This window comes from Oncorhynchus keta, chromosome 30, assembly GCF_023373465.1.
Source record: "Oncorhynchus keta strain PuntledgeMale-10-30-2019 chromosome 30, Oket_V2, whole genome shotgun sequence".
NCBI classification, from domain to species: domain Eukaryota; kingdom Metazoa; phylum Chordata; class Actinopteri; order Salmoniformes; family Salmonidae; genus Oncorhynchus; species Oncorhynchus keta.
The window spans coordinates 49223619-49237571 of record NC_068450.1 but is presented as its reverse complement, the minus strand read 5'-3'; the positions used below and the strand labels follow the sequence as shown (position 1 = coordinate 49237571).

The window sequence follows — 13953 nt, the reverse complement described above, 5'->3', positions numbered from 1 at the left end:
TGGGTGTAGGGCCTGATCAGAGCCTGGAGGTACTGAGGTGCCGTTCCCCTCACAGCTCCGTAGGCAAGCACCATGGTCTTGTAGCGGATGCGAGCTTCAACTGGAAGCCAGTGGAGAGAGCGGAGGAGCGGGGTGACGTGAGAGAACTTGGGAAGGTTGAACACCAGACGGGCTGCGGCGTTCTGGATGAGTTGTAGGGGTTTAATGGCACAGGCAGGGAGCCCAGCCAACAGCGAGTTGCAGTAATCCAGACGGGAGATGACAAGTGCCTGGATTAGGACCTGCGCCGCTTCCTGTGTGAGGCAGGGTCGTACTCTGCGGATGTTGTAGAGCATGAACCTACAGGAACGGGCCACCGCCTTGATGTTAGTTGAGAACGACAGGGTGTTGTCCAGGATCACGCCAAGGTTCTTAGCGCTCTGGGAGGAGGACACAATGGAGTTGTCAACCGTGATGGCGAGATCATGGAACGGGCAGTCCTTCCCCGGGAGGAAAAGCAGCTCCGTCTTGCCGAGGTTCAGCTTGAGGTGGTGATCCGTCATCCACACTGATATGTCTGCCAGACATGCAGAGATGCGATTCACCACCTGGTCATCAGAAGGAGGAAAGGAGAAGATTAATTGTGTGTCGTCTGCATAACAATGATAGGAGAGACCATGTGAGGTTATGACAGAGCCAAGTGACTTGGTGTATAGCGAGAATAGGAGAGGGCCTAGAACCGAGCCCTGGGGGACACCAGTGGTGAGAGCACGTGGTGAGGAGACAGATTCTCGCCACGCCACCTGGTAGGAGCGACCTGTCAGGTAGGACGCAGTCCAAGCGTGGGCCGCGCCGGAGATGCCCAACTCGGAGAGGGTGGAGAGGAGGATCTGATGGTTCACAGTATCGAAGGCAGCCGATAGGTCTAGAAGGATGAGAGCAGAGGAGAGAGAGTTAGCTTTAGCGGTGCGGAGCGCCTCCGTGATACAGAGAAGAGCAGTCTCAGTTGAATGACTAGTCTTGAAACCTGACTGATTTGGATCAAGAAGGTCATTCTGAGAGAGATAGCGGGAGAGCTGGCCAAGGACGGCACGTTCAAGAGTTTTGGAGAGAAAAGAAAGAAGGGATACTGGTATGTAGTTGTTGACATCGGAGGGATCGAGTGTAGGTTTTTTCAGAAGGGGTGCAACTCTCGCTCTCTTGAAGACGGAAGGGACGTAGCCAGCGGTCAGGGATGAGTTGATGAGCGAGGTGAGGTAAGGGAGAAGGTCTCCGGAAATGGTCTGGAGAAGAGAGGAGGGGATAGGGTCGAGCGGGCAGGTTGTTGGGCGGCCGGCCATCACAAGACGCGAGATTTCATCTGGAGAGAGAGGGAGAAAGAGGTCAGAGCACCGGGTAGGGCAGTGTGAGCAGAACCAGCGGTGTCGTTTGACTTAGCAAACGAGGATCGGATGTCGTCGACCTTCTTTTCAAAATGGTTGACGAAGTCATCTGCAGAGAGGGAGGAGGGGGGAGGGGGAGGAGGATTCAGGAGGGAGGAGAAGGTGGCAAAGAGCTTCCTAGGGTTAGAGGCAGATGCTTGGAATTTAGAGTGGTAGAAAGTGGCTTTAGCAGCAGAGACAGAGGAGGAAAATGTAGAGAGGAGGGAGCGAAAGGATGCCAGGTCCGCAGGGAGGCGAGTTTTCCTCCATTTCCGCTCGGCTGCCCGGAGCCCTGTTCTGTGAGCTCGCAATGAGTCGTCGAGCCACGGAGCGGGAGGGGAGGACCGAGCCGGCCTGGAAGATAGGGGACATAGAGAGTCAAAGGATGCAGAAAGGGAGGAGAGGAGGGTTGAGGAGGCAGAATCAGGAGATAGGTTGGAGAAGGTTTGAGCAGAGGGAAGAGATGATAGGATGGAAGAGGAGAGAGTAGCGGGGGAGAGAGAGCGAAGGTTGGGACGGCGCGATACCATCCAGTAGGGGCAGTGTGGGAAGTGTTGGATGAGAGCGAGAGGGAAAAGGATACAAGGTAGTGGTCGGAGACTTGGAGGGGAGTTGCAATGAGGTTAGTGGAAGAACAGCATCTAGTAAAGATGAGGTCGAGCGTATTGCCTGCCTTGTGAGTAGGGGGAAGGTGAGAGGGTGAGGTCAAAGAGGAGAGGAGTGGAAAGAAGGAGGCAGAGAGGAATGAGTCAAAGGTAGACGTGGGGAGGTTAAAGTCGCCCAGAACTGTGAGAGGTGAGCCGTCCTCAGGAAAGGAGCTTATCAAGACATCAAGCTCATTGATGAACTCTCCGAGGGGACCTGGAGGGCGATAAATGATAAGGATGTTAAGCTTGAAAGGGCTGGTAACTGTGACAGCATGAAATTCAAAGGAGGCGATAGACAGATGGGTAAGGGGAGAAAGAGAGAATGACCACTTGGGAGAGATGAGGATCCCGGTGCCACCACCCCGCTGACCAGAAGCTCTCGGGGTGTGCGAGAACACGTGGGCGGACGAAGAGAGAGCAGTAGGAGTAGCAGTGTCAACAATCACCCTGATTAACTCTTTAGTCATATCCCAGTTTACCTATTTTCTAGCGAACAGTTTTTTTTATTATATTAGAAAAACATATATTCAATTTTATTTGGAACAGCAAGTCAGACAAAATTAAATGGGCCTATTTATATATTGAATATAAATTTGGGAGGCAGAAAATATTAAAGCACTGAAGGCTTCAGTCATATAAAAGTTGCACTTAAATCTAGCAAATTAGTAAGAATGTCTCACCCTAAGATCAAGAAAGGCCTTTTTCCCTGTATGCAGATTACAACCTATCACTTTGTTATTTGAAAAGGAAATCTCCCAAATATTGCTATTTTTAAAACAAGCCATAGAACTTTGCTTGCAATTTCAATTTAATCCAACAGAAAAAAAAAAAAGAACACTTACTCCTTCCGGGATGGCAAAAGCTCTTTCTACATTCATGACCCACGTGGGTTGTGTTGATCAATGGCGCTACCTCCATCCGGTCACAAAATACTACTCCTATTCATCAAGCCTACTCACGCATAGACAACTTTGTTTTAGATAGAGCCCTTCTCCCCTCAGTTAAAACTACAGAATATTCTGCGAGAGTGATTTTGGACAATTCCCCCCACATTCTGGATTTAGCACTTACTCCGAATGCAACATTTTTTTTTAATTGGAGAGTTAACACGGCCCTATTGTCTAACAAAGAATTATGTGACTTTATCTCAACCAAAATAGATGTATTCATTCAAAAAAATTAAAATGATGCCAACTCCCCTTATCTTCTTTGGGAGACTTTCAAAGCTGTTTTACGGGGAAAGATCATTTCTTACAATGCTCATTATGTCAAACAAAGAAAACGGAAACATCAGGAACTGCTGGACTCAATCCTGGCAATACACCATCCCCTGAATTATATGCAGAGGCTGAAACTTCAAACTCAAATTAATCTGCTTTCCACTGATAAAGCAGAGTTTCTGTTGCAAAGAACAAAGGGGACGTACTACGAATATGGTGACAAGGCCAGCCACCTTTTTTCACTTCAATGTGACGAGTCGACAGACATGATCGACCCATCTCAGTTGTGAATTTTCATCAGAATGGTGTTTGAAGATATTACTTAAAAGCTCGAGGGGAAATCATCAAATAAATCATCAAATAAATGAGGTGAAATGTTATTTCATATTGGAGGGGGAGGGTAGACCCCAGACTAAAGTCTGGACACACCTGTTCTAAACTCTTTGTTTACGCCCATTCACATAGCCTCAGCCCCACCCATCTCTTTAAAGAATACGCATGTACTGTAAATGCATGAGTCAGCAGGGCATTGTCCTCCAGAAATTAATCTCTCCATTATCCCACAATTATCTCAGCCAATCATGGATCCTACCACTCTCCCTATATAGCTTAGTGCCATCTCATTGGCTAAACTAGGCTCATAATTTAACATTTTTATTCATGTTTACTGATCACATACACACTTGTAATTAAGGCATATGAATGTTCACATGTTCAAGAAGGCATTTAACAATATATTACATTTTTCAAATCAAATCAAAGTTTATTTGTCACGTGCGCCAAATTCACCTTACAGTGAAATGCTTACTTACATTCCTAATCCAACTTTAGGTATCCTAAAACATAAAAATCGCAAAAATTTAAGACGGAATATACTGTGTTCAATAGCAGATAACATCAAAGTGGAATGAGTTCCAGGTCACGCGCACCAAACAAGAGTCCACTTGGCTTGACACATGGAAAAAACAGGACGACTTCTTCAATACTCAAAAGAAAAACATCAACCAATTTCTAAAGACTGTTGACATCTAGTGGAAGCCATAGGAACTGCAACCAGGTGCCTCAGAAATCTAGTTTCCCATAGAAACCCAATTGAAAACACAGTGAACTCGTTTTTCCCCCCCTGGATGGTTTGTCCTCGGTGTTTCGCCTGCCAAATAAGTTCTGTTATACTCACAGACATTATTGTAACAGTTGTAGAAACTTCAGAGTATTTTATATCCAAATCTATCAATTATATGCATATCCTAGCTTCTGGGCCTGAGTAGCAGGCAGTTTACTTTGGGCATGCTTTTCATCCGGATGTGAAAATACTGCCCCCTATCTCAAACAGGTTTAAGAAGCCTTTTTTGTCCTAGACTTTTTTACTAAGTATGTTTCCATAACTAATAATATTTGACCTGATCTGTGCAATCGGACTGATTGGTTTTGTACTGTATTTCCATCAATCTTTCTGGATATCTACCCAACTGTAATTCTGTTAATTTGAAGTGTAAACTGTCAAGCACATAGATATCCAGGAAAAGATAACAGTTTAGTAAATAAGTCTAAAACCATTCCAAAAGTACAATAATAAATACTACACTCAGCAAAAAAATAAATGTCCTTTTTTCAGGACCCAGTCTTTCAAATATAATTCGTAAAAATCCAAATAACTTCAGCGGATCTTTATTGGAAAGGGTTTAAAACCTCTTATGGCTTCGATCCCTGTATAGGGATCAACATCAGGGGACATTTCAGAGTGACAACTAAAAATACAACGTTGTAAAATTAAACATTCTGTAAATGCAAGTGTCTTACATCCTTCAAAAGATTAGGATCTTGGTAATAAAACTACATTTTCAGATTTAAAATAGCTATTACAGAGAACAAATGCCATGCTTTTGTTTGAGAAGAGCAATCGACAACAGAAACATTTTCCGCCACAACAGTTTTTACACATTCACATCTGAAGGTAAAATTATGACTAAGGAACTCCCTTCTCGCCTTGACTATCAGAGGAGTTGCTGTGAGGCTTGTTACGCGCAGCAGTATTTCGGAATTTCAATGATTTCATTGAAGATATCATGGCGAATAAATCAGGAAAAGCGAAGTCAGTCTAAAGTGAAAGTGAAACCTCTTATGGCTTGATCCCTGTATAGGGATCAACATCAGGGGACATTTCAGAGTGACAACTAAAAATACAACGTTGTAAAATTAAACATTCTGTAAATGCAAGTGTCTTACATCATTCAAAATATTAGGATCTTGGTAATAAAACTACATTTTCCTTGTTTTAAAAATAGCTGAATAGAATTTCAGAATTTCAGTAGAATTTCAATGATTTCATTGAAGATATCATGGCGAATAAATCAGGAAAAGCGAAGTCAGTCTAAAGTGAAAGTGAAAGAGTGAAAGTGAGACAGATTTTGTGTTGGGGAATCTTTGAGTGTTATGATTCAAACAGGAACTGAGGAGCTGTTTCTGCAAAGGCAGGACGTACTTCTGAACGGGTGCTAATGCCGTTTTATGAAATATATATATTGCAATTTGCAATGAAATGTGTGGTTTGTTTGTGTGTGTGTGTTGGTTTGTTTGGGTGTGTGTGTGTGTGTGTATATATCTATATATACAGTGAGGCAAAAAAGTATTTAGTCAGTCATCAATTGTGCACGTTCTCCCACTTAAAAAGATGAGAGAGGCCTGTAATTTTCATCATAGGTACACTTAAACTATGACAGACAAAATGAGAAAAAAAATCCAGAAAATCACATTGTAGGATTTTTAATTAATTTATTTGCAAATTATGGTGAAAAAAAGTATTTGGTCAATAACAAAGGTGAATACCTTGATTATTTGTGTTTTGTGTAGATGTGTGTCCCTTTGTGTGTACATGTGTGCCTGTGTGTTTATATGCTCCCATATTTTGGTTAAATTGAATATCTATAAATCAGTAACCATAAAGCATATCCCATACATGTTTACTGTGTATCTCTCTCATCTTTCAATCATCACATATACAATATATGTCTATGATACGATTAGACCATTAGAGAACTGTTCCTGCCCTTTCACGGTCGGTGACACAGTGGAGTCTTGAAGTTTTTCCCAGAATGCCTCCGTGTCTGGGTGTCAGCGGGGCACACCAGAAACACATTCAGGGACCATTTCGCATACATCACACAAGGTTGGTGGCACCTTACATGGGGAGAAAGGGCTCGTGGTAATGGCTGAAGCGGAATTAGTGGAATGGTATCAAATACATAAAATAATTGGTTTCTATGTCTTTGATGCCATTTCATTCCTTCCATTCCAGCCATTATTACGAGCCATCCTCCCCTCCACTGACACATGCACATTAGAGAATACTTCAGGGCACTCTGGGAGTCATCCAAAGAGTCAACAAACATGAGACAATTACTGCTCCTTCAGTGGTTCTCTTTCTCTCTCTCTCTCTGCCTAAATAACTTCTTCTCGCTTACACTCTGTGTGTGTGAGTGCGTGCGTGTTTATGTATGCTTGTGTGCTTGTACACTGTATCCGTGCAGGTGTGTGTATGTATGAACTGCTTTGGCTGTGAAAGGAGAACTGAGAGGTCACTGCACCCCCTGGCAATAAATAGATCCTCAGTCATTGAGGCCAGTGGAGGAGGGATATGCTATAGAACTTCCATTCTCCAGCATCCTCCATATTGTCTGCAGAAGGATCTGTTGAGCTAACATGATGTGCAGGGATTGTTTGAAGGCTGGGACACTGGTAAAACTATTGTATGTCTCTGGGAGAGGTATTCACCTGAAGTAAAACATATTTTGACATGTCTTGCCAACCACCACGTGGTTAAAGTGTAACTCGAGACTGAGTGGAGCACTGAGAGGCACCACTTAGCAATGACATCTGATTAAACACTGACATAACTCTATAAAACTATTTTTAATAGTGAAAAATGGCAAGTAGATAAACCATGCAGTTTGCCAGAGGTCCTGACAAGAATAATAAACGGAAATGTTTTGACCAACTGGGGACATTTTGTTAATCCCAACACATGGTAAAATTATATTTCTAGGGGGTTTAGGGTTAAGGTTATAATTAGGTTTAGGGAAAATAGGATTTGGAATGGGACTGAATTGTGTCCCCCCACAAGGTTAGTTATAGAAGACTGTGTGTGTGTGTGTGTGTGTGTTTTTGTGTTTAGCTGGTCAGTACACACACACTGGATGCAAATGGTGAACCGACATACTGCCTCTTCAGATATCACCATCACTCAGGTGGTGGCGTGTGTGTGCGCGGGACGATGGATGTGTGTGTGTGTGTGTGTGGTGTGTTTTAGGGTTAAGGTTAGGTTGTGGGGTTAAGGTTAGGCAAAATAGGATTTTGAATTGGACTGAAAATGTGTTCCCACATGGTTAGTTATTGTAGATTGTGTGTGTGTGCGCCTCTCTCTCCCATCCCTCTTCTCTCCTCTCCCCCACTTTCACCCCATTATTCTCCACCCACCCTTCTCCCTGCCCCTCTCCTCTTCCTTCCTCTACTCTCCGCACTCTACATCTCCCTCAACCAACCACCCTCTGTCCCTCTCTTCTCTGTCCATAAGCTCTCCTCACCATCTCCACCCCTCACTCCCCTCACCACCCTCAGCCATTCCGCTCACACTGCCACCCTACAGAGCTGCAGGTACTTGGCTTGGGGCCCATGGCACATAGACCCCCCCAAACAGGGGCGGAAAGGACAGGATCTGCAACAGGGTGGGATGGGCAAGGGGTTAGCTGAAGGCTGGGGGATTGGGTTGATATCGTTGGTTTGGAAGGATGATTATGTGTGGGATGGGGGGCAACCATGTCGCCCAACAACCCCACCACCTCCATCCAACCCATCGCCCATCTCACCACACACTCAGGATGACATATCCACATTTACATTTGATTTAACACATAGACAAGCATGTTATCTTTGCCATAGGCATCTTACCTGTGCATTTGAAGAACTTGGACTCTCCCACACTTAGCTCCACCTTGTTCAAGGATATGGATACCTGCAGAACAGCTGTGAGGATAGAGAGAAAGAGAAAAAAGATGAGTATATACACACACAAAAACTCACTAAGATAACATAGGAGAATAAGACATGGAGGGGTGGGGGGGGGTGACTGGATTTAAAAAGTTGGCGCTGTACAACGTGACCTGTCGGGAGTAGGATATTAAGTAACTGCGAGTGAAGAGCAAAATAATCAGAATATTGATTTATCAAGACCAGTTCCCATGTGTGTCTAAGAGCATTGCAAAACTGTGCTAAAATAGTTGACTACACGTGGGTATGCTGTTGCTTAAAATCCTATTATAACAATTGGATGACTTTTGGTGTTCCAGTATGCAACAATGTGTTGCCTTCACTAGTCTACCTTATTTTTAAAAGAACTCCAGCACAGAGAAGAGAAAGGAGCCTAAAATAATACAACAATAAAGCGATTCATAAACGCATTTGGCTGTTTTTAATATTGGCCATCAACCAAAAACACATAATCTGCCATGGTTTTCAATTTTTAGCAAGATGACTCAAGCCATCGACTCACTGATGACAGTTTAAGAAACTTGAGTGGACTTATGGAAAGGCTCTGTAAGACATTTAATATATATACACTACCGTTCAAAAGTTTGGGGTCACTTAGAAATGTCCTTGTTTTTGAAAGAAAAGTACATTTTTTGTCCATAACAAAAACATAAAATTGATCAGAAATGCAGTGTAGACATTGTTATCAACTGAAAACATTCATCCGTGACTATGTCAAGCCTACAAGCAAAGATTAACTGGTGAACGCCATCAAGACGTTTTGGCTTGAGAAATTGACGATACAACAAATGCATTGGTTATCTCAGCAAGGTTTTACCCGTGGTCGTGGAGATGGGGGGGGAAGGGCAACTAAAATGTACTGAACTAATACATTGCAAATTGGTGGGATTTTCACACATATAGTAAGCGGGCTATTAAATTACCATTTTGTAAATAAATCGATGTATGAAGAGTCTAATGTCCTACTAATAGCCTATCATGGAAACATTGTTTGCATGATGGTCTACACCTGCTAGAGTACACTTGTGAAAAACAAGTGTTTGTAAACATGTTTTCAAAATGCCTCCAGCTCTTCATCACCACTTTAAATAAAAACACAGCGTCTAAAAAAAATGCACATAATGTTTGATTACATTCTTCATCGTAACCACAATGTCACAAATAATCAAACACACACACAACATGAGCAGATTAACTTGGGTCAAAACAGCCAAAGCATTTTTCGTTAGGGAAAATCTGGTCTGTGAGAATATCCAATGGGCTTTTATATAATTATAATGTAGGGTTAATTATAATAATAATAATAATTGTTGGATAACAGATCGGCTCTCAGAACTCATTAAGACGTGGCTTCTATATTCAATATGATAATTCATTCAGAAGGTTAAACCCATATGTTTTAGGCCTGCAGGAGGTTATAATGAACTGAAAATGGTGTGTCAATTCATAAAGCATGTGCCATGGAATCAGTACATAAAAAACTATTTTGCAATCTGTATGTCACAGCTGTCAATTTTATGGTCCTTAAATTAAACTGGTATACATTTTTAGTTATCACAATTTTGGTCATTAATGCAGGGCCGGTAGACAAGTTACTTACTTTTTTATTTTTCCTCTACGGGAACGGTCACAACCCCCCCACCCCGCGGGACGGTTGAGCTAATGTGTGACTAATGTGAAAAGCATGACATTGTAATTAAGAAAGAACATTTGCCAGGACATAGGCATGTCACTACACTGCCCAATTTACAGAAGTTAATACAGTGAACAAATACAATTATATTGTTTGAGGAGAGTGCACAACAACTAAAAACTTTTAACAGTGTCTTTTCTGTAGGAAAGCTAATTATCCTTCATTTTTGACACTCCTGGGAGTGTGTAAACTTAAATGCTTTATTACCATATCATTTTTGTATGTTCTGTATAGTTATGTATTTGCAAATATATCAATTGACCAATTCGGCACATTTTGGCAGACTTGATAACACATTTTTAACAGTAATACAATGGCTTATTGGATGAGTCTAAAACTTTGCACGTACACTGCTAAAATGTGCCTCGACTCGTAAGTCATATGCATTTTCAGAAAGGCAATTAAGTTTTTTTTCTTTGTATTATCTTTTACCAGATCTAATGTGTTATATTCTCCTACATGAATTGAAAAAGTGAACACATATTGTTTCCTTTCAAATGGTATCAAGAACATGCATATACCTGCTTCAGATCCTGAGCTACAGGCAGTTAGATTTGAGTATGTAATGTTAGGCGAAAATTGAAAAAAAGGGTCTGATCCTTTTAACTGAAATTGCAACCAACTTTTTTGTAATCTGAATAAAGAGAAAAGGGCCCTTCTTGAAAATGGGGTGAGACATTCCAACTAATTTCTAAATAAAGCCAGTTTGTTATTTAGAATGATTTATTTCTGTTTGTAGAGGGAGAGAAAAAAAGGGCCCACCGTGTATATTTTTTTCCCGAAAATTGTCAGTCCACATGTCAAGTGAAATTCCCCCATTGTATTTACCCAGGTTCTCTCTTAATTAACTCCAGGACCACCGAAAGTTGTTGATGCCTGATGCAGGACTCCAGTGCCAGAGGAGAGACTCTCAGACTGACTCCATTAATTGCCACAGTTTAGATTACCGCTAGATCGGCGTTCCCCTTTGTGATAGTGTGGTGCAATGACAGAATACCACCATCTACCACTAACGGTCGCGGCATAAGCTTGTAACTTTTAAAGGAGGAACCACTGTACTATTCTATGAAGCTTAAATACTTCAAATTATGCATCACAAGAGGCTTACTTCAATGGCAGTTTCAAAAGTACAAAGCAATGAGCCTTTCCCCTTTGCTCGGACACTGCTACTACTACACAATAGGGTATCATGCGGCGATTCACATAGGATGAAGGACTAGGTAATGAGTGGTGTTGCGACACTTCATTTTACCATATAAAAGCTTGAAATCGCCCACACAATTTGAATGTAGATGTTCAGCTGCACCTCATTGCAAGTTGTACTTAAGTGTCTTGCTTGCTGCTTACCCCTTCCTGAGCCAAGTGTGCATCCCAAATGGAACCCTATTCTCTATATAGTGCACTTCTTTTGACCATAGGCCTGTGAGCTGGTCCTATGGGCCCTGGTCAAAAGTAGTGCACTAAATAGGGAATATGGTGTCATTTGGGACACAGAGCAGCCAGAGAAGTATAGCGTGAATCTAGTTAGGGGCGACTCCAAAGGCAGTGGAGGAGAAAGCACCTTTGATCTTTTTTCTCTCTCCATCTGGCTATCCTTTGATTATCCCTTCTTTGAATCTCTTATTTTATTTTGCTACAGTTTGTGTTTATGTTCTGTAGATGCACACACACACACACATACACACCCAAACACATTTGCTGTGTCAGAGAGCTGCCTATAGATAGCAGTAGGTGGACACTACTGTAATGTCAATACCTTGCTTCATGCCTGGTAATACACATCTACATCACAATGATTTATTGTGATTTATCCATACTGAACAAAACTATAAACACAGTTACAGTTCATTTAAGGAAATCAGTCAATTGAAATAAATAAATTAGGCACTAATCTATGGATTCCACATGACAGGGCAGTGGCACAGCCAATCAGAATCTGTTTTTCCCCACAAAAGAGCTTCATTATAGACAGAAATAGTCCTCATCACCCCCTCCCACCCCCGCTCAGACGATCCCGCAGATGAAGAAGCCGGATGTGGAGGTCCTGGGCTGGAGTGGTTACACGGGGTCTGCTGTTGTGAGGCTGGTTGGATGTAATGCTAAATGCTCTAAAATGATGTTGGAGGCAGCTTATGGTAGAGGAATGAACGTTCAATTCTCTAGCAACAGCTCTGGTGGACATTCCTGCAGTCAGCATGCAAATTGCACGCTCCCTCAAAACATGAGACATCTGTGGCATTGTGTTGTGTGACAGAACTGCACATTTTAAAGTGGCCTTTGAAACTCTTGATATGCCACACCTGTCAGGTGGATGGATTATATTGGAAAATGAGAAATGCTCACTGATATGGATATAAACAAATTTGTGCACAAAGTTTGAGAGAAATAAGCTTTTTGCGTGCAGGGAATATATTATTTCAGCTCATGAAACATATGACCAAAATGTACATGTTGCGTTTATGTTTTTGTTCAGTCTATGGGCTCCCGAGTGGCACAGTGGTCTAAGGCACTGTATCTCAGTGCAAGAAACATCACTACAGTACCTGGTTCAAATCCAGGCTGTATCACATCCGGCCGTGATTAGAAGTCCCATAGGGCGGCGCCCAGCATCGTCCGGGGTAGACCGTCAATTTAAATAAGAATTTGTTCTTAACTGACTTACCTACTTAAATAAAGGTTCACTTAAAAAAGTATATATTTATCCTCCAACTTTCCATTCTCCCTTTTCGCACGCACACACACACAACCCCCTGGCAACACCCCCCGCAAACACAACACACTGCCCCATCCCCAGGGAAGCACTATATTACAGTTGCCAGTTCTGTCCTCTCAGCTCTGCCCCACTTCCTCCTCTTCCCTGTGACATGGAGCTCCAGCTGTGCCTGGTGCCCCTCCTCTCAGAGGTAACAAGTAGACTGTCTGCAATACCTTACAGTCGCTCCAACTGGCTGATTAACGAGCAGAGGACTCATATGCACGTACGCAGATACACAGACACACACACAGACTCTGGCCCGATGCACACATACACACTCCACCCCTTCCTCTATCACCACTGCATCATTAACTACCAGCCAATTCCTGCTTACAAGCAAAAACAAAAACAAAAAAACTCAAATACGGAAGTGGTCCCGATGAAGAGGATGCTAAAGCTACAGGATTGTTTACCACATCAGTTACCGGCTTCATTAACCCTTGGACGCGTATGAACACATATTTCTGATCATTGTTGAGTGGTCCCTGCAGCATACCATCGCAAATATGTGATTGGAACAGTAGCAACAGAACACATGATGCAACAAGCATATCTAAAACGTCATTGTTGTCTGAAAAGCTTCTAAACATGTTTTGTATTGATGGAACATACAGCTCTTAACTTTGTTCCTCAATTTCACCTTTTCTTGTAAAAGAAAAATGAAAACTTCATCATCCAAGCATCACACGGAACACATCCAGGGCCAAAATACTTCTATAAACCAGTCTAAGGTTGCGCTGACAAAAACAAAACATAAGTTGGCGACCTAAAAGCTAGACTTGTTTACAATGTAACATCTCTGGTGAGCACAAGGGAGAAATTGAATATTGTTAAGAAAGGAGATATGTGTCAGCTAAGCTGATTCTTTATGACGGCAGCTTGTTTATGTTTGACAAGGAAAAACTCCCTAATCCCAGAATGCCATTCACTATAAAACGCAAATAAACAAAGTCAAAGATGGTTGCGCCCATTGCCTGAATAAAATCAACTTAGTTTGGCCACAGAATATTACAAATCTTCGATGTGCTTGTTACAGTGTATACAAGAACCGGAGCACATGACTTGACAAGTTTACATTTTTTGACGAATCACAAAGCAAATAAAATGTTATCACCTCAAATACTAGTATACTGCCTAGCCGTAGCACGAAACCTAAAGTGTTGCCAGATTTGGGTGAAACCATTATAGGGGGATT

The 13953-nt window shown here is 42.3% G+C and overlaps 1 protein-coding gene across 3 annotated transcripts in view; it reads right to left on the bottom strand.

Moving 5' to 3' along the window:
- The window catches only part of LOC118363658 (neural cell adhesion molecule 2-like), a 393776-nt gene that overhangs the window by 105992 nt on the left and 273831 nt on the right, over positions 1-13953 (bottom strand). For all 3 annotated transcript variants that reach the window (XM_035744742.2, XM_035744741.2, XM_035744743.2), the window contains exon 2: positions 8212-8286. In XM_035744742.2, coding sequence (XP_035600635.1) covers positions 8212-8286 — 75 coding nt within the window. The remainder of the gene's footprint in view (positions 1-8211; positions 8287-13953) is intronic.